This window comes from Notothenia coriiceps, unplaced genomic scaffold (assembly GCF_000735185.1).
Source record: "Notothenia coriiceps isolate Sejong01 unplaced genomic scaffold, NC01 NC01_scaffold00037470, whole genome shotgun sequence".
NCBI classification, from domain to species: Eukaryota; Metazoa; Chordata; class Actinopteri; order Perciformes; family Nototheniidae; genus Notothenia; species Notothenia coriiceps.
This window is the reverse complement of record NW_011370171.1, coordinates 35,124-55,628: the sequence shown is the minus strand read 5'-3', so window position 1 is coordinate 55,628 and position 20,505 is coordinate 35,124. Positions and strand designations below refer to the sequence as shown.

The window sequence follows — 20,505 nt, the reverse complement described above, 5'->3', positions numbered from 1 at the left end:
ATGCAGATAATATAACTTGTATTATCTCCACTCACCCTGACATTCAGCTGTGCTCCCACACGCTGATGGATACCACACTCACTCCATTCCCACAAAATGAAAATATCAGATTATGCAGTTTACATGCCCTTTAAGACCCTCAGATGGAGACTGTCTGCTAGGGAAAACAGACACTATATTTGGAGAGTCTATAGCTCTCCAATCAGCTGCCTTGAAAGTAGCAATAGTTGTTCAACAAAGTGCAGCCTGTTTTATATTTGTATTTTCAAAGGGGGTACATGAGGTAATGCCAGTGCCTATCCTGAAACTAAATATACTGGTTTCAACTGTGACAACGACCTCATACTCGTTTGACTTTTAGTCAGATATAGATTGTAAAAGCTGAGTATTTAATGAACATTAGGTACATTTCCTAATCATTACCAAGATATAAAAATACAAAAAATACAAAATGTTGCCAATAAAAACTGCATCCACATAAAATGGGAGTAAATTCAACAGTCCACCAGCTATTTTCAACATATTTGGGGGAGTAGAAATTGGATTCTCGTGCATAGTCATACAATTGTCTTTGTATAGCCATCTTATTCATGCAGGTAACACTATGCCAATTCAGAATGAAACTATACAATGCATAAGACTAAGCAGATCCTTATGTTATCATGGCATGGAGGAGATTTTCTTTCTTGTTGCCAGAAACCTGTAGCCAGCTACTCTCAGAGGAACTGTTGCCCGTAGTGGCAGGTAGTGTTGCATCTCATCAGAGATCTTTGCAGTGTTCCCCATCAGTCTGTACAAAGTCTGACTGATAATCGCAGTGCATTATGTACTGCGCTGCTCTTCGCTTTGTTTTCACCGTCTGAATAACAGCTAGCATCTAGAAATGGCTGCTTGCCGTCAGCACTGATAATGTAACGCATATTTCTCAGGACAGGACACACTCTCATATATTTTCTCCAAATAAGCTCCGGTTGTTATCAGAAAGTCACACTGTTCACAAAATAAGAAAAACATATATTTTATTATGTAACAGAAAGTTAAAAGATAATATATGTACATTTATAAAGCGATAAAATATTAGAGTATTTAGAAACAAACAAGTGGGAAAATTATCTAAAATCTTGTTTGAAAATTGCTTCATAGAAAAGACAACCTTATGCTGTTGGAGTATATCAGAATAGATATCCACAGACAACAACAATTACAAAATATATGTCACTCGTAGTGACACAATACAATTAAATAAAGGATTGAGTTCATTAAAATAGGCTTAACGTTACAATATAAATCTAATCGAAAAGGCTTAAAAACTAAAAATTTGACAACAGGTGCAGGTTGTTTTAAAAAGGTGAAACCCTTGTTATAAAACAAAAATAAATATGTTTTTCGCCAATTATTCTTCGACACCACCTTCACTTCTTTGAGGTCTTCTCCAACACCCAGTCAACGACCTGAAACGAGAGGAAATGACTTTTAGCAGGTCCAGGTTCAGAGCAACGAACAGATGGAGAGCTTTTGGTGTTTGGTGTGGTTACCTGTTTAACATTACTACCGGCTGCCTTCTTCATCTCGTCATGGAGACCCCGAGATGTCTTCAGATCCTGGGATCAAACAATAGAGAGGGAAATAACTCATACTGACAGTAAAGTCAAATTGCATGGGGTTTACATCATACAGATCAAATGTTTTATGTCACTGACTGACACATTCTAACTGGGAAGAGACTCATGTAGAACAGCAGGGGAAAAAAAGAAAGTACATTTATCTAAATACTATATTCAAGTAAAGAAACTCAAAATACAATTTTTCCATTTCTGTTATCTTCCCTACACTTTAAAGGGAAATGATGTACTTGTACTTTGTTTTCCACAATATATTTGTGACAGTTATATGTAAAACGTCTGGTTAGGGTTTTACATGCAAAACATTCAATGAGTTCCAAAGATCAAACTACCTGTAGTGGCTATTTGTGTATAATGAAAACCATTTCAAACCAACAGCCACAACAACACCACAGAAATGAATGACATGCAGGCTAAACACATCCAGTTTGTTCTTTTCTTGAGTGTAGTAACCATCCCCGGTGCATGCTTGTCCTATAAAGCACGGTGCATTCAGTTTTGCCAAATGTGAACAAAAACAGGCAAAGAAAAACACTTAAAATTAAAACGTAGAATAAAATAAACAATCATGCATCTCCTACAATATGCAACCGTCTAACAAGGAGATATATGAGCTCTACCTCTGCTAGATATAACATCAAAATATAGGCTAATACAGCATTGATAATGTTTATATTATATAAAAAATAGAGTATATCATAAAATGACGTGATTCTGGAAAACAACTTTATAGTATTTCCCCGCCACTGCTGGCAAGTTGTTTATTTTCTCCATTATTTGTACTCTATCAGACAAAAACACCTGAATCCAATTTACGAGGAGGCAGAAAAGAGAATACATGAAAATATGGGGTTTTCGGCAATAATAGCAGAAAGGCTGTCTTCAAACTGTTCCTATTAGCATTCTGACAGGACATATGGTCAATGCAGTACAAGTCCTTGATAGGATAGGAGTATACGGATAAAGAAGTGAGAGGACAGCGCTGACCGCGTGTGGGCAGCTCTCAGACTAACCTTGAGATAGAATTTGGAGATATCAAACAGCCTTTTGCTGCAGGCCACAAAGCACTCATGCTCTGCAGCGATCCCATGGTGTTTGATTGTTCTAGCCACTACCTCCTGCAGCATCTGAGGACACAAAAGACAAACAGACAGGGATTTTAATACACTCGTAAAAACATTGAATAGAATTGTGTTTATTCCCTCAGCACCAGACGCTAACCAGGTTCAGAGAAACTAATTTTAGCACAGCGTCCTTTTTAAAAAGGAAGAGAAGTAAAATAGTCTTGACTTTGGAGGACGTCCTTGCACAGAATTCTACGCCTTTGCATTCACCCGTGTGAGGTCGCAGTTACAAACGTACCATTATTTTACCAGAAAACACATTCCTGAAATAAATAAATCTGCCTTTAATCTTGTCACAGCGACTGTTGTGATGAAACATCATACATTATGGTGAGGAATCATCTGTGCCATTCAGCCTCATGAGGAAAAAGGCAGCTTTTAATCTCTGTCCTGAATAAACTGCTATCATTATTTCTGAATGGGGCCAACTGCTCTTTCCTTTACTTCAGTTTGGATGATAAGCCTGTTTGCATGGTAATCAGGAATCAGAACAAGTCAAGGTCGGTATGCAGATTGTGAGCTGTACGTGGGACAAAAGAAACTGTGTGTGTGTGGGGGATGGTGTGTGTGTGTAATCATGCATGTATCCACATATGTTTTTTGTCATTTCACACTATACTGCACAAATATGCAAAAGACAAGAGAGAAACGAGTGTCTGGTGCCTGTGGAGGCAGGCAGCAGGTGATATGATAATAGTTTATTCGTTAAAGTGCCTCAGTGGAGACATTATAATGCTGCCCACACATTCACAGAGATCACATGCAAAACATAAAGCAGTTATCTAAACTGGAGCTGTTGCAAAACTTTCAGTGCTATTCAAAAGACGGAGAGTTTTGTCTGTATGTAGTTTGTTGTGGTAAGTGGAAGCATTACACACTTTGTTGATTCCATTAAAGAACTGTTTATTTAAACTTAAGGTGGATATTAAAAGAAAACGACGATTTATTACTTTGGTTTTTTATTTAAAAGTATGAAAACATTTGACTCACTGCTGAAGAATTGCAGGTGTGGCGACATCATTAAAATGTGATAAAAGATATTGTAAGTTTGTCATCATTAGGGCAGTGTGCCAGTATACCAGTTTGACTTTATACAGAGGTGAAACATGCTGCTGGTAACAACCAACTTTTCAGATGGCACCGTGAACACAACACAGTGCCCGAGCCTCCATTAGCAGCTTTATTTTTTTTAGTCTCAGCGATTTATCCTTTTACCCATTAAACAAAAGCAGAGATATTTTAAAAAGGTGTTGAAACATTAAATTAGGTGAAAAGGAAACAACATGCCTTTGTTATGACTGAGAGGAAACCTGAAACTTCAATAACGATCCTTTGCATTCTTCCTCATGTTGTTTACGTAAGTGTATTTGATGTTTAGTACAAACTTGCAATATATTCTTTACTTCCTTTTGTAATGTACCAAGTCCAGGGCAACCATTGTATGAAGTAATCGTACTACCTATGTTCTTTGGGACACAGCACATCATCCCTTTTAAAATCAGACACCCACACACAGAATAACTCACCCTGTTGTGTTTCTGGGAGCGTGACTCTTTGGAAGAGTTGTCCTCTGCTTGTTCATGATGTGTCTTCAGCTGCTCAGGTTTAGGTTTGTCAGCAGAGGGAAGAGTCACCAAACCTGGGGGGTAATGTCAGGAAAGTTAATATAACTCTACTTATAACTACCATCATGACAAAGACATGTTTGATTAGAACAAGAAGTAGAGTAATGTTTACCTCTGCTCTGGGGATGGGAATGAATTGTGTTTTGAATAGTATTTTGTGGAAAATGCAGTACCAACAGTAGTCCTACCACCCACTGTATAACAGAATCCCAAAGCTTTTGTTTACCTGAGGATGTGGACTTGGATCTGCTGGGTTGTTGTCGTAGAGACCTGATGACCGGGTGTGTCCCACTGCTGCCACTGCTCTGAGAACAGAGGGATTCGCTGCTCTCCGACTTCACCAGCCTGGATCATTCACACAAAGACACAAACTTAGTAAACATTGCTAACACTTACAATCCATAAACCACAATCCAGTCATTCTAATAATTCTTGTTGCTAACTAGGAGCAAACACCATGGTCATACCTCTTTCGAGGATAACCTCCGATAATGTCCGTGTCCCACGAACTGCGCTTAAGTCGCGCTACATCAGCGTTCTGCAGAGTTTCTCCATCCGGTACACTTCCTGGTTCTGACATGACAGCAGGGGAGGGGGCGGGGCTGAGGGTGAAGGGGAGGGCACAGGGCTCCTTGGAGCACGTGGTCTGGGTCTCGTACCGAATCAGACGGGACTGGAGTTTAACAAAGCCCTGATCTCGGTCTAAGGACCGCTGGTTGTCTAGGCAGTACCTACAAGATCAAAATAAAATGATCATTTTAACAAAGAAGACATTTAGCCTAGTGACTGTTGTGTTTCTGCCAATTGTTATAAAGCTTTAATAGTTGCCTGCAATTAAAAAATATCATTTCAGCTGAAGGTCGCTCTATAGTTTATAGGAACTTACTCTATGCCATGGTAATGTGATACTGAGACTTGGTTGAAGGGCATCTGGCTGATTCTTCCAGGAGAAAGGTCTGGTGACATCTGAAATGCATTAATACTGAAGAGAAAGAGAAGGTGGAAGATATAGAGGAAGGGGAGAAGGGTTGGGGGACCGAGAAAAAAGAAAGAGAGAGGGTGGGAGAAACAAAACAGTTTGTCAAAGAAAAGGCAGTGTTTGTTTACCCCTTATTAAACCACAAATACAAATGTCACTAATTAAAACACACCGTTTGCTCTGACATAATTATTAGCACTAACTGAAGAGTGCTCTGCTGCAGAGTAATGATTTGTTTTCCATTTCAATCATTTTTCTTCAAAAAGGTTGTAAGCTCACTGTGGCAGGCTAATGGTCGTAATCAAATCCTCATTAACTGTCATTCAGGACCACCCTAAAACTGTTTACCCTCCTTCATGGTTATTTTTCTTTTTTCATAACAATCTTTGTGTCTGGTCCTCTGCTTGTGATCCTGTCTGCCTGTGTCTTCTTGTAGGGCAGCTCAATTCATCGTATTTTAAATCGCAATTACGATTATGGCTTGCAACGATTACGAAAATAACGTAATCGAAATAAAAAGATTATTTTTTTATTATTAAATTATTATATTTTGGTTTTTCAGTTGAATTATACTTAAAGTTCAGGGTAATCAACTGTTAAAAACATACTGTTCAAATTTTTTTTCTCCAATAAATTGATGTTTTCAAAGTAAATGGATAATCGTTTTTAATAATCGTGATATCAATTATTGACCCAAATAATCGAAATTATGATTTTTGCCATAATCGAGCAGGCCTAACTTCTTGTTTGTCTCATTAATCTGCCTGTGTGAAGGCCTGGTTGTAGCACATGTACTGTATGGGCTAGTGGTGGTCAGTGCAATGGATGGAGGAAGAAAAGGATGGAGGCATAAAAGAGGAGTGAACCTACCCTCTGTTGATGACCAGAGGCTGCAGCTCGGCAGTAGGAAGGCCATCAGATGTGAAGTGTTTCAGAAGTTCTTTAGCGTCGAGTAATGCAGAGGAGCTCTTCTGACTGTCTTTAGGACCCAGCAGACTGTCACTGGAGCCTGGACCTAGCAGACCAAATCTAACACATACAACATGAATTTTAAGTCAAATACATTGTGTTAGGATCACAGAGTTGTCATGTGTCTATTATCTCTCTCATGTACCTCCTCTTCTGTCGTCTCCTCTGCAGGTTCTCCATGTTGTGAAGGACGCTCCTCTCAGGCCAGTCAGACTGCAGGTGGGAAATGGTCTGAAAAACTGCAATGAAGAAATATCAAGACTTACTCGTCGTTCCCACTGAATTATGTTGCTCCTAAGAACCAGTCGCTCTCAATATTGGTCTCACATGAAACCGTTTTTATTTGTCTGCAAGCTAATGATTGAAAATATGAGTAGTTCAGAAATTTGCACAATACCAATATGCTCTTTAAAGCCTGAAGTCCTTGTTTTTTTATTACAGCTGGTAAATGCTTGAGTAAAAGAGACAGCAAGGACTTGAAGTGATATAAGTATGAAAAAAGAATATGACATTGTTGTGAAAAAGTCAAAAGATGTTTTTATTTAATGTAAAAAAAAATTCTGCTTGATTAAATCCTCCATGTTCATGGGGGGGGGGGCGGCGGGGGTTCCTTACACAAAGCCACAAAAATCGTTTTGTGATTTCAATAAAGGGACGACCGGGTCCAAATTCTTGATCAGCTCATGTTCAGACAGGTTTTTATATCCGCAACTGATCCAGGACACGCAAAAGTGACGATAATCTCTTTCCTGAAGCTCATGTTTATTGTACGAAGAGACAATGGAAAATTGGGATTTACATAAAGGGACTTTAAATGGAAATAAATCGTTTAATGAATAAACCGCTGGTGTAAAATATATCCTATAAAACACAGGTTATTACCTATCAGCTAGTCGCCACGCGATGTTGGAAAAAACTGACATGCGATTTTTTCCCCCCCCTCCCGCGATATATAGATTGCGATATTGAAAACATACAGGAATCAAGAATGCAGTTTTTTTTTTTCCCGCAAACCCGTCCTTCTTGAACTTAATTGCTATACATTGTATTTTTTTAACTATATTTAATCGGATGAGGGATTTTTATCCGGACGTCTGGATCTTAAAGTTATCAGAGCAACCAGCTGAGCTAGCCTCGGTTAAGCACGCCGAACTGCCCTGAGAAACACATGACACTCATACATTATTCAGTGTTTACTTTATCACCCGGGTCCGTTTTGCTTTGGGAGATTTATTGTTGGTTTGCTTGTGCATGCAGACCTGGCATGTCCAAATCACTAAAGTACCCTGACATGAGAGCCCGAACACATTTTCCTTTGTAGGCAAGCAGCAAATAATTGGTAAAAATGACCTGTTTGAGTTAATTTGCCTACCTTAATATACGCAAGTCCTTAAAAAAAAAAAAGAAAAAAAATCGACGTCCAAGCGATGGGAATATCGGCGCATGCGGCAATATCGCACTTATCCGTCCAACGACACATATATCGTGCAGCCCTACCTCAGCTAAAGTCTGCAGCAATGTGCCAGTTTACGGAAAGTGTTGCTAAAGCCTCAAAACGTTGCTCGACAGCCCCCCACAATTGAAAGAAGGGGACTAAAGTGCAAGAATGGCCTTTTGTACCGGGTATTGTGGGGATTGGCCATTGATTTAATTGTATCTCCCTCTCTTCTCCAAAACTTGATAGTTAACTTTATTGAAACTGAATCATATGTTTTGGTTTATTGTGAAACAGCTATTGGACAGAAAGTATTTTCCTGTGCCCAGTTTTTATTAAGTACTTTTCAAGTCCCTAAATAGGAAAGCTTAAAGTGTGTATACAAGCCCTTTTAGTTGGTTTTCAGAAGCATGAATCCAAAACATCACTTTTCAGCTTCAGAGGCTCGACCACCTGGTTTGTAATGCTTGCCCCAAAAAACGGATCCATAAATAAGATCAATCAATTAAAGGACTGGGAACGCATTTACAGGCGCCCTTGGAAAAATAGAGGTTTAGGAACAAATCCCTTTTAGATATAATAGAAGCCTATCTGTTACAATTAAGAACATAACTTAGTAACAGGCCAACAATGGGCAACCCAATGTAATGGAAGAAGAGTTACTCCTAATTCAAACTGAGCAAGGTAAACTGACCTTGTTTGCAGACATAGGAAAATCCACTACATTTTCCTCTGTTTAGACCAGGAGGGTTGAAGGTTATCTCAAGGAGACGGAAGTGTGATGAAAGTATATCACAGCCAGGTTGTACCGGGAGATGACAGAGTGTTTTATATGAAGAGACTAGGCTCCCTGTTAGTGATTTGAAAGCCCACCACAAAGTCATTCACTTTTAGGGCAACGAAATACCAAATGCATGAACATTCCTAATCGGATTGCGAAGCTGTTGCATTGCTGAACTGACCATGCATCTCCAGAGCAGGGTGGGCAGGGATCATGGAAAAAAGTACCTGAGTGCACTTAAAATAAATATCACTAGCATGTTTACATCTATCATCCTTCTGCCTCTCTGAAAGCTGACTGCTCACCTCTTACGAATTTTAAGTATATCCTTATTGAGGTTCCTCAGAACTAAAATCAGAACAGGAAAGGTGGGCAAGGATACACATAAACGACAGGGACATCCATGTGACTGTTTCAGAATGACGACTAGCTTGAATCACATGGTGTTCATTACCTTACAGCTGTATCTTGAAGCAATCGTGAAAATTCCTACGCTGAGCTCTTGGCGCTTTGCTCCCTGCGCGTCTGTCAGACAGGTGCAGCATTGGGCAGAGTGGAGTCCAGTCATCTCAAGATACTGCTCCCTGGGCGCACACTCCAGAATCACCTCAGGTGCGTTGACGGGTAGCCAGGTCGACGCCTGAGGCTTCCTTCTTTCTGTCCTGCCCACAAAGTCACATGAATCTCCCCGCCCTGACACACAGGCAGCGGTTTGATTGGCTAGAGCTTGTACTCGGCATAGTGAAATTCGATTGGGCTGACGCTTCTGCCAAAGGCTTCCAAAGTTAAACCTTGCGTCAACTTTTTGCAGCGAGCCACCTCCAGCAAAGCTCGCGATTCGGCTTCCCCACAATGCAGTTTCGGCGAAAAGTAGAGCGTCCCATTCAACGACAGTCGAAGCCTTTCAACGCACGCCGCTGTGTGGACGGCGCCGTAACCAAACAAAAATCCAAGATTATTTGAAAAACCCCAAGCCGGGGGAAGACTTGCTTGGCTTATCAGAAAGAAATTGATCGCTCTGTTAAACCTGTGTGTAAACTCAGGCTTGTGGAATGTTTAAATTCAAATTTTATTGATCAGGCCTATTAGCAAATGGTTAGGGGGGTGGATAAAATGTGACATCTTAAAGTGACACAAAAATATAAATGATTACCAGTCCTAAACATGCCCGACTGCGCACCTCCCAGGTTGCATACTCTACATCACCACGCTGAACTCCCAACTAATCAGACAAACTTTCTCATTCACATGGTGGCCCAATGTTGCCTGTGTACTAAGTTACTGCTCATCTAATTGTTAAACAGATAAGCTGTCTATTAAATACCTTAAAGATTATTCCTAAACTCTATTGTCTTTCCCAACGGGCTGTAAATGCTCATCCAGCTCTTTAAATGATTGATCTCATTTATGATCCATGGCTTTTTGGGCCAGCTCCTACGCAAAAACCACGGTCGACCTCTGAAGCTGAAAAGTTAGATTGTTTTGATCCATGTCCATAAAAACAACTAAAGGCCTTGTAAAATACACCTTTAACTTCCTATTTACGACTCATGAAAATAACTCTAATATAACCTGGGCACAAGAAATAACTTTCTGTCAATAGCTGTTTCACATAAAACAAAACCATATGATTGCAGTTCAATAAAGTCAACTATCCAACGGTTTTAAAGAGAGGGGGAGAGCAATTAATCAATGGCCCAAATCCACAATCACCCCGACGTACAAAGGCCCAATCTTGCCACTTAGTCCCGTTCTCAACTTTGGGGCAATCTCGAGCAAACGTTTGAGATTATGCGCACACTTTCGGCGTAAGCTGCACATGCTGCAGACCTTTAGCTGAGGTAAAGGGCTGCACCCGATATACTCGTGTCGTGACGATAATTGCATAATGCGCATGCGCGATATTCCACATCGCTTGGAAACGCTCCCGATTTTTCCTTTTTTTTTAGGACTTTGCGATATTAAGTAGGGCAAATAACTCAAACACGTCATTTACAATTACTTTTGCTGGCTGCTACAAAGGACAAATGTGTTCGGCCTCTCATGTCAGCCGCCGGCGCGTAGGCTTAGTGATTTGACATGCAGGCTCTGCCATGCAGCGTGGGGGCAACCAAGAAAAAAAAAAAATTACCATAAATTCCCAAGCAAAGCGGACCGGTGATTAAAGGTAAAAACACTGAATAATGTTAGTTTCATGTGTTTTCTCCAGGGAGTTCGGCGCGGCTAACCGAGCTAGCCAGCTGTTGCTCTGATACTTAAGATCAGCACGTGCCGTGACTAAGAATCCTTCATCCGATCTTAAATAATAGTTACAAAAAAATACCAAATTGTATACCATATAAAGTTCAAGAAAGGAGCGTTTTGCGGAAAAAAAAAAAAAAAACTGGCAATTTTCTTTGAATTTCCTCGTATGCTTTCATATCGCAAACTATCAACTNCAATCAGAGAAGTGTGTGTGTGTGTGTGTGTGTGTGTGTGTGTGTGTGTGTGTGTGTGTGTGTGTGTGTGTGTGTGTGTGTGTGTGTGTGTGTGTGTGTGTGCACACACACACACACACACACACACACACACACACACACACACACACACACACACACACACACACACACACACACACACACACACACACACTTCTCTGATTGCTAATTGATTTGGCTCTTGTCCAGGCCCCTCAAAATGAAAAGCTAACACTCCAAGTCAATACGGCCCTCCCTTACTCTCTCAATGAAAAATACGGTAATTAGTGAGCGTGCATGTTCATGCGGTTGTGTGTGTCGAAATTTCATTCGTTCAACATTTGTCATTTTTTGTGTTTAAGGTCTTACAATTGGCACAAATAGAGCTTCCTGTCCGCCCCAGTGGTAAACCGTGACTTTGAAATTGGTTTGTGTTTTTCTTTCATGATGCAACAATTGCTACATGCAGACATTTAGTGTCCCGCTGAGACAGGTTCAATAGCATTCTGAACAGAAGGGAAACAGTCATGAACACAAAGAGGTGGTGAAAAATGCTAGTAAACTATAGTAAACAATTTCAAGAGTTATGAATGTGTTTGAAGTCGAAACTCTTCACCCTCAATTACAGGAATGTGTCCATCCATTATTGTGTGTGCGTTTGTTTGTGTGTGTGTGTTTGTTTGTGCGTTGGAGAGGAGAGTTGCCAGCTCATTACCTAGGAGCCAAGTATAATGTCAGAGAGTTACGACTGTGTTAAACGCTGCCTACAATTCAATAACTCTAAAGTTATTTGGCTAAAGACGTGTGAATTCTTCCTGCTGAGCTGATTAATAAAACGCTTCCCAAATGATGGTAAATTGTCACTAATATACAGTAGACTATTAGTACACCACATTTCAACTTAGCCGCCCCGTATAAAATATATAGTACTGAATATGTGTGTCTACAGCATTTGAAATCTGAAAGTAAAAGAAGAAAATAATATTGTATTACTAGGAACCAGTGTTATTAACAAACAATGTAAATGTAATTTACATTTAAATGACTTAAATTAAAACCCAGGCTTTTTCTGTTGATTTGTATCTGCTGCTGAGCAATGAATAACAAACAAGTGAAGACAAAAACTCATGTCACTTTTGTTAAATACATGATTTATGTGCACCGTTTTGAATTAAAAACTAGGCTTTATCATTCTGAGTGACAGTACAGTAGCTGCCGAAGGCATCAGAGTAGTCTACATATCAAAGCAGCCTTTACTCAAGGAGCTTCTCTCCACTTGAGGTTATAAGTAAGTGCTGGATTCGTGGCTGAACTAAAGTGTTACAATGCCTTTTCCTATCTTTTAATAGCAACAAAACAGATGGTTATTCTTCTACAGACTGGTGGGATTACAATATGTAAATCATTGTTCACAGTTTGTGGGTAAATGATTATTGAAAATATGCTGATATAAAGTAGAGAAACAGAAAAGTACAGAATAACATAAAAGTAGCCACAATAGAAGTCACATTGTTGTTCAATCCTGTGATCTCTATAATGAATTTCTTTCAAAATTAAAATGTCTCATTTTTAGTCATCTGAAGGCACGAGGAATGTCCCGGCAGTCAGCCATGTCACAGACAGTGCAGTGAGCAGATTTCATAACATCCCAAAACAAGAAAACAAAAAGAAAACCCTACACTGGCTGCTACAGGACTAAAACAATTATTGAGATTCCTATCATGGCCACCTTGCTACAAAAAAACAAATAACACTTGATCTGATAAGGGGCATAAGGGGCACAGTTTGATTGAGTATACATTTTTTGTATGATGGCAGATGTTTGCTTGGGGGAAGCACATGCCTGCAGTTTCTCAGTTAACAGGCAAATAAGATCAGTTCTGCGTAGACAATTAGATGATATCAGTTGGTAACTCAAGTTAACAATCATAAACATATCACTGTAAAATGAGGGAGGAAGGAGTGAACAGCATTATCATGTCTGATCAGACGGCAGACCCTATGAGGAACAGATCAACATTTTGGGAAATATATTTATTTGCAGAGTTAGATGAGAATAAACTACTTTCAAATGTGTCTGTTAGATATAAGGTTATAAGTTAACCTACAGTAGTATCCAAAGGTAACATAACCACCCACCAGCACCTCTAAAGCTCACTAATTACCCAGCTATCTGTTTTCCTCTGTTACCACTCAAGGCATATTGAGAATAGTTTTACTTAAAAACAATATATAGATTAATACACAAATAATCCCACTCAATCATCGATTATGACCTACTAAAACTGTTTGGTGGTGTTGGTGTCGCCATGACTTTGCCCTCTGCTTCTATTTCTTATTTTGTTTTATTGGTGAAATGCCAAGCTGACTAAGCTGGTTCTAAAACAAGAGAGAATCTGTTTTTTTTTTTAGCCTCTGGCAAGCAGCAACATCCCTTTGAGCCCGACAGGAGGGCCAATTTGAATGTTTACAAACCGCAAATGACAAATCCTACTCATCCTCTCAATCCTGTGCCTTCAATCAAAGCTAATCGGCTACTGGCTGTATCTCATCTGACTCTCTGCGAGAAAGTGAAAAAGTGTATTTCCCTAAAAGATCAAAGTATTGCTTTAAATTGTCGGTTTTAAATGTGTTTGCCAAAGATCTCAATGCTTGCATATATTATATTTAATCTTAACTATAGCCAATTATCTTCCTTTTTATTAATTGAATACATTAGAACTGACTTCAGACCACCATCAGATCAAACTATATGACCTCCTGCAACCTGTTAACAGAATAATGTGACATTTTGAATTTGAGTCAGCTGTCACATTGTGGGAGACTGTGTGGGAGACTGTGCCCGCCAGTTCCAAAGATGAATGCTGACACAGCTAACAAGACATTTCAGGGGACACTAACAAAGACAAATGCATGAAGTTTTTCCAGTGTGTCAAATGTTTGGCTAAGAAAAATGATCTAATGAAATTCATAATGTGCTTTCAGAGCTAATGGTGAATACATTATATAATTGGTTAATGGAAGGCAGTTTGATATTATATTTTGATTGAATTAAAAGTGAATTAATCTCAACCATGTTGCACGTGTCCAGTCCTTCCAATGATGCACGTGACAGTAATGCCCAATGTCTGTATATATCATCCCTTTGATTCTAGTTCAGTCCATGTCTTCTTCTGTGGTTCTTCAGTCATCACTCCAGTCCATGCAGCCCTTAAAGGAAGGGGTTTCCCCCCAAAAGAAATCTGTCCAATTCCCTCCAAAAATCCTCGATTGGTTTCTCCAGTGTTTCATTGACATGGACTCCAAAATAAAGTTACATTTCCAGATAGAAGTTACATTCATTCAGCTTGGGTCCCCGACTGAAGGAGTTTGATGTGGTGATCAACTGCATGCAGGCTGCAGAGAGGTGGAGAAACAAGGTAGATTTCTGTTTTCCTAGGAGATGTCCCTTCAGAGGGGTCAGGCCACCAGACCCAGGCGGGAGATCTTAGCAGAGAGGAAGGAGTGGAGGATGAAGACCATCGGCTTCGGACATGAGTGGAGATCCAGCTGCTGGAGGAGAAACGAAAAATAACAGAATTGACTAAGTAGATCTAGACAGAATAAAGCACTGCATTTGTGAGAAGTAAAAGAAAGAATATGACTGAAAGATGTGAGAATGTATTAGAGCAGAAGGGATGACACAGAGGGGAAGACACAGGGGAGGGAAATAAAAGAGAAAAAGTGATTGTTAGGCCCATACAATCATAAAAGTATGCTAAAAATTTGCTTCACAGGAAACAGGTCCCCATGAGGCAAGAATTAGACAGACCTAGCTTGAGCTCAGCACTTCACACGCACTAACATCACTGTGAACAACGCTCTGTTCATAGCCTGAATCAACAGCAGTGTGACTCATTTCCTGTTCACCTTTAGGAAAATGTAACCTGTACATTTACACTAAGACTACTGTTTAGTTGGTCATATTTAACACGGTGGACATTTTAGCAGATACCTTATCCCCAGGAAAGCCAGGGCAATGAATTATTGTAAACCAGCCTGAGTATTCAGAGGGTCCCTGTGCTGTGGAGGATGCTCTGCCTCGTTACTGTGCCAAAGACGATGTGTCCCAGAGGCTAAAAATACTTTTAATGCACATTTATACTTCAACTTGTGTTTTCAAATATATATTTTGTATTGTAATAACTGTCACGAAACCTAGTTACCTCCTGGAATAAAACATTGAATGATTGATTATGAGTAGTGGTTTAGTCATTGCATCAGTTGGTCCAACACATTAGTCCAGTGGAAGATATTTCCACTGGGATGGTTTGCTATGGATTTTTATACAGATAACCATGAGGGGCAAAGATTCTAAATGACTTTTGTTATCCTCTACCTTTTCAACTAAAACCGCCATCAATTTGTGTATATTGGCTAAGATTTTTCCAACTGATCAACCACGACTAGGTGGATTGTGAATTCTACTTCTCATCTAGTACTATCCTCAAGTCAAAATGTCAATTTGTTCAACACCCTCGTCTATGACTGAATATCTAAAAAAAAAAAAAAAGAAGGAATTATGTTCAGCCTCGGTTGTAAATTGTGTTTAGTGCGAATAAGCATATATTAGGATCTGCCTAACATTGGTATGTTAGCGATGACATTGAGAGCTTGTTAGAAAAGCTGACTCGCAGTGTAGCACAATGCACTTCTGTGTTTAGGAGCTACTAGAGTCCCTGTTATTTGATAAACCATTTTCTGTATCTTTGAATTGCTGTGACAAAATTAGATATACACAGTCCCTGCCAACTAATGACAGTATAGTCAACACTTTGAGAAAAAAGCCCAGCTGATTCCGCTTTCAAATATTGGCTAATGAGCCCTCAGCCACATCCGCAAGGTGTCTTGGGATTTTTATAAAGCCTCGTCTATGACTGTGTAGTGATTCAGAAAGGCTACAGACACCAAAATCTGTTCTGCTAAGGTAGCCAACAGAGGGTTCTGAATCAAATCTCCAAAGTCTCTGCTTATTTGCCTTCAGCAGAGTCTGAGCTGGGAACAAGTGTATCTGACAGGAGTTTTATATGGAGCTGTATGTGGACTACTCAAAGAAATGTAATTTCCAAATGCCATATGCCTTGACAGTTAATATTTTAGATTTTACTGTCACTTTATTTTCCAGCACATAAAAACGTAAATATTTGTCTGGGTAAGTGCCAAGAGAGGGTAATAGATGAGTTTAGAGATGTGATCCTCCTAACACCATGATTAATATTCACATCAGGGTTTTTCACTAACCCTCCAAGAGGCGAAAAACCACATTTTTACAGCATATGAAATAAAGAAATTGGGAAGGGAGAGTTTTGTTGATTGTTTTTAGCTATACAAGTCGATAACTTGGAGGGTGGGCTTGAGCCCGGCCAACTGGACCCTCTGGAGCTGCTGAGTGGTAAACAGATGAAATCTCTTACAGTAAGTGGCAGGCTATTTATAAAGAAAAGTCCACTCTCCACTGCTCTTACCTGGTATATGTGAAGTTCTTTATTTTGTGATGAAGTGCTGTAATTCAGTTCCTGCTGTACCACTTTCCCTCTGCCTGTCTTGTGCACTTCAACCTCTCCAATTTGTGTTTGGCTTCATTTCCCAGAAGGCCTCCTAAACTCCCCTGAGAGTGCATATGAGCTCGTTCTTTCTATTGTACGGGGTTGTACACATCTACAAAAAATTACTTGAATGTATATGTTTTTTGCCAATCAGTGTGACATAAAGTTATTAATATCAAGGCTTAAATTTGCACTCATCCTACCTTAAACTGATTAAGTGCAATTATCTTAGACTATATTAGATATTTAGAGACTATCTTGAAGGCCTGTTGGACCACTGTTATCATCAATGAGTGGTATGTCCTCTTTGCTAAAGCAAAATGGAGAAAACTAGCGTGCTATGCTGAACAGACAATACCCCATCTAAGAAATAATGTGTGGGAACATTTTGGAAATGACATAATAAACAATGTTGTATAAAAAACATTGTAGTTTAGGATTAAGCCTCATGGGTTAAAATAATACAAACAAGTTACATGTTAGTCCAGATTTGTTCAAATTTTCATTTGAAAGACTATTCTATATTCTATTGCAGCTGATACTGAGGAGAAAAAGGCAGCCTCATCTTTGATGGGTTTCTCGAGAGTACTACTCACAATCCATCATATGATTTCTGGTCATGTGTGTCAATTGTGTAACAAAAATGTGCTTTACAATAAAGAAATACTCACTATCGCTCCCTCCTTTCCTCCAAAGTCAAGAAAGAGCAAGCGAACTCCATCATCTGAAGACATTTTTAGTTTCTCGTAGGGGTAGGAGAGGAGCACCCGGGGCCTGGTAGGTGTGTGGGCTCCTCTCTCCTCCCCGTCCCCCCCCTCCCCCAGTGAGGGGTCAGCCAGCACAGAGAAGCCCTGCTCGTAGTGAATCACCAGCCGGCACTCCTGACTCTGGTACAGACAACCTGGAAGATGAACAGACAGAACATTTTCATTTTGGATGAACAAAATCAAAATCCTTTCAAAAACACATTTCCTCATTATTGATGTGTGGATGACAGGCCAACTTTGATTCACCTGGTACATGCTATATGTAATATGTCATTACACTGAGAGGTAAACGTTAGACTCACAGACTTGTATTTAGCTAAATCAAATCAAATGCATCTTCTTTGTTCTTGGAACACTTTCTCTCCTTACTTTTAGGGACATGTAGTTTTTCTATTGTCGGCCTGTATTGGCAGGGCAGGGCTATCCAGTATGATTAATGTGATATGTTACTAGGTTGGATGTTAGTACAAAGTGAATTAGTTTTCTTAGATATAAATATAAAAAAATGGATGACATTGATAAAGTCTCTTTTTTTTCATGTGTCATTCACTGTACTCGCATGTAAAACAAAAAAAGATATACGTTTTCAATACAATTTGCTCAAAAGCCTTACATTTGACTCCATAATTTGGTAAAACAATAACATGGTATAGTACATTTCCAGTGGAAGTCTTTAAAAACACGTTCTTCATTGAGGTTATTGATGATTGTTTATGTTACTGTGTTGATCCGATCTTTAGAGACTTGCTGCCGCAGAATTGTACGGCATTTTAGTATTTGGAGTATTATTCAAGTCATTCGGATTTATATTAATGAGGGAAGACTAAACATAAGTGACACTTCTTACTGCATTGAACCTTAGTTTCAGCTAGTTTTAAAGCATATATGTATGATCTTCTTTTTAAAACACAGTACATTTCTGTCATATCATTAAAGCAGACTGTGTTCTAACTCAAGTATATTTTACACATTACAATTTGCCACACTTCAGTGACAGGCTTCTCTCTTCACGTGGAGACCGATGGTCTGTAATGTATCTGTTCTGCATAATTTCTCCTCACTTTACTTCTCTCTCCTCTCTCCTCACAGCATGTGTCCGCTTGAAAGCAGAGTGTGCCATCTACTCTCCCAATTTACACATCACTTTCCTCTGCTTTAATGACAAACCTGTCGCCTCTCCACACAGTGTAATCCCACTGCATTTAGTCTGATGTTTTCAGTGCCTTGACAGCAGAGCTCCCTTGCTACAGCCCCTCCCCCCCCACCCACCTCCACCTTTGCATGCTGAAAACTTCATTTACAGAATAGGCTTCTCTCTCTTGACGACATCTGATCAATCGAGCGCCGTGTTAGTGACAAAGAGACGGTGAGCGAGAAAAGAGTTGTTATCTTTCCAGTGTTTGCTGACAGCCTGAGCAGGAAGTGTGTGTGTGTGTGTGTGTGTGTGTGTGTGTGTGTGTGTGTGTGTGTGTGTGTGTGTGTGTGTGTGTGTGTGTGTGTGTGTGTGTGTGTGTGTGTGTTGTATGTACTGGTAGGGAGTGTCTGTTTGCTAGAGTTTACATACGAAAGTGAAAGTGTGTGTATAATGCCTCTAAGCAGGCTACGTAAAAGGGTGTATTTTCTATCTTGCAGTAATGTGAAACAATCATGAAGATGCATACGAGTGTGCGTCTTCTCTCTTTGTATGTTTTAGAATAGCATGTCTGTTATAGTATAGTAATAGTGTCCTGCATCAGTCTATTTTGTCAGAGAGTCAACCGGAGATTCTATGACTACTCAACCACATTGCCAGTCAAACAACCCTAATCACCTTATACACACCTTAATCCCTTTGACGTTCGCTTCTTTACCTAAAGGCAATTATGAAACCGGAAGGTTGGCAAATATGTACACACCAGAGTTGGTCAAAGGCAAATTCTTCTAGTGAGTTTAATTCGGCCTTCACAGAGGAGCAGATTAGACTGCAGAGCTATGTAATCAAGTTGCAGAAAACATGTACGAAATAGATTATTTGTCACTGTTTCTAATACAGGAATGCGCTCGGCATATTTTTTTTGGTGGAAAAGTTTCATCATTTTATAACTGTAGTTAAGGCTCATAAGCCTCTTTGCTCAAATGTGAGATAGTAACTTTAAAGAAATGTATTTAAATGGACTCAGAACCCATACAGACACAAAGATGGAGTTGCAGATTTAGAAATTCTCTAACATTATGTGGAGAATAGCTTTGGTACAGGCAGAGCACTCAAGTCATTAGCTGCTTGACTTCTATTAAAACATGTGTACACTGTGTTTCACTATCAAGGTGCAAAAACAAGCTATATTTGTGTGTGCTTGTTGAGGGGGGAATAAGAGCTGGGATGAACTTGTTCTAAACTATAGGTATTATGAAACGCTGACCCACCGCTAAAATTTAAATGTGTATAGCTTTGCCAACAGCCAGACAGCTACACAAGGTTAACATCTGTTTCTATTGTAATATATAGTATCGTGCATATTTCAGGATAGCAATACCACTGAAGTAATGTACAGTAGAAAGTGCACATTTTGGGATTTAGACAACATTTTGGAGCGAGAAGTAGTGTAGGCTACAGTATGGCCTTTTTAAAACACACTAAACACATCAGATGTGTGTTGATTACATCTTCCAAGGGTAATGTAATGTTGACAACGAGAAAACATCACATAGAAAAATGTGCTGCACACGGAGTGAAATACACAGTGTAATATCCCCAGAACTCTGATCCCATTCATGATGAAAAATGAGTCTCATAATTTGTAATATTATTCTAATGATTTATAAACAATCTGGCAGGACAAATGTCTTCCTAATGGCATAACAGTTCTAAGTGGGGCAAAGAGTGCTGGTCTTTGTAATGAAAATTAGACCTGAAACCCTACTCTTCCACCTGAAAGGCTTGATCTGCAGGCAAGGTTTCCCACCAGAATACACACACACACACACACACACACACACACACACACACACACACACACACACACACACACACACACACACACACACACACACACACACACACACACACACACACACACACACACACACACACACACACACACACACACACACACACACTTCAGGTTTCAACAAAAACCCCTCTTTCCACCTGACAGTGAGTGGAAAAGACAGCGGGGGGGGGGG

General features: G+C 39.7%; 3 protein-coding genes across 4 annotated transcripts in view; all 3 read right to left on the bottom strand.

Annotated features, from left to right (window-relative positions):
- Window positions 1-20,505, bottom strand: part of LOC104967573 (carboxypeptidase Q) — a gene marked incomplete at its 5' end in the record, with an annotated part of 309,328 nt that overhangs the window by 254,442 nt on the left and 34,381 nt on the right. The gene's annotated exons all lie outside the window — the stretch shown is intronic.
- On the bottom strand, window positions 1,003-9,063 carry LOC104967563 (mdm2-binding protein). Its single transcript, XM_010797058.1, has 10 exons — window positions 9,030-9,063; window positions 6,465-6,558; window positions 6,221-6,379; window positions 5,258-5,353; window positions 4,839-5,102; window positions 4,598-4,716; window positions 4,273-4,385; window positions 2,636-2,749; window positions 1,536-1,601; window positions 1,003-1,451 (listed from the first exon to the last, which is right to left on the bottom strand). The coding sequence occupies exons 2-10, from the start codon at window positions 6,497-6,499 to the stop codon at window positions 1,413-1,415; spliced, it is 1,005 nt and encodes a 334-aa protein (XP_010795360.1). The 5' UTR covers window positions 6,500-6,558; window positions 9,030-9,063; the 3' UTR covers window positions 1,003-1,412.
- Window positions 12,132-20,505, bottom strand: part of sntb1 (syntrophin, basic 1) — a 34,065-nt gene continuing 25,691 nt past the window's right edge. The window contains exons 7-8 of one of the 2 annotated variants that reach the window (XM_010797059.1): window positions 17,248-17,477; window positions 12,132-14,543 (exon numbers count right to left, since the gene is read on the bottom strand). In XM_010797059.1, coding sequence (XP_010795361.1) covers window positions 14,451-14,543; window positions 17,248-17,477 — 323 coding nt within the window. In that variant the 3' untranslated portion in view covers window positions 12,132-14,450. The remainder of the gene's footprint in view (window positions 14,544-17,247; window positions 17,478-20,505) is intronic. The other variant, XM_010797060.1, reaches the window with a different exon arrangement.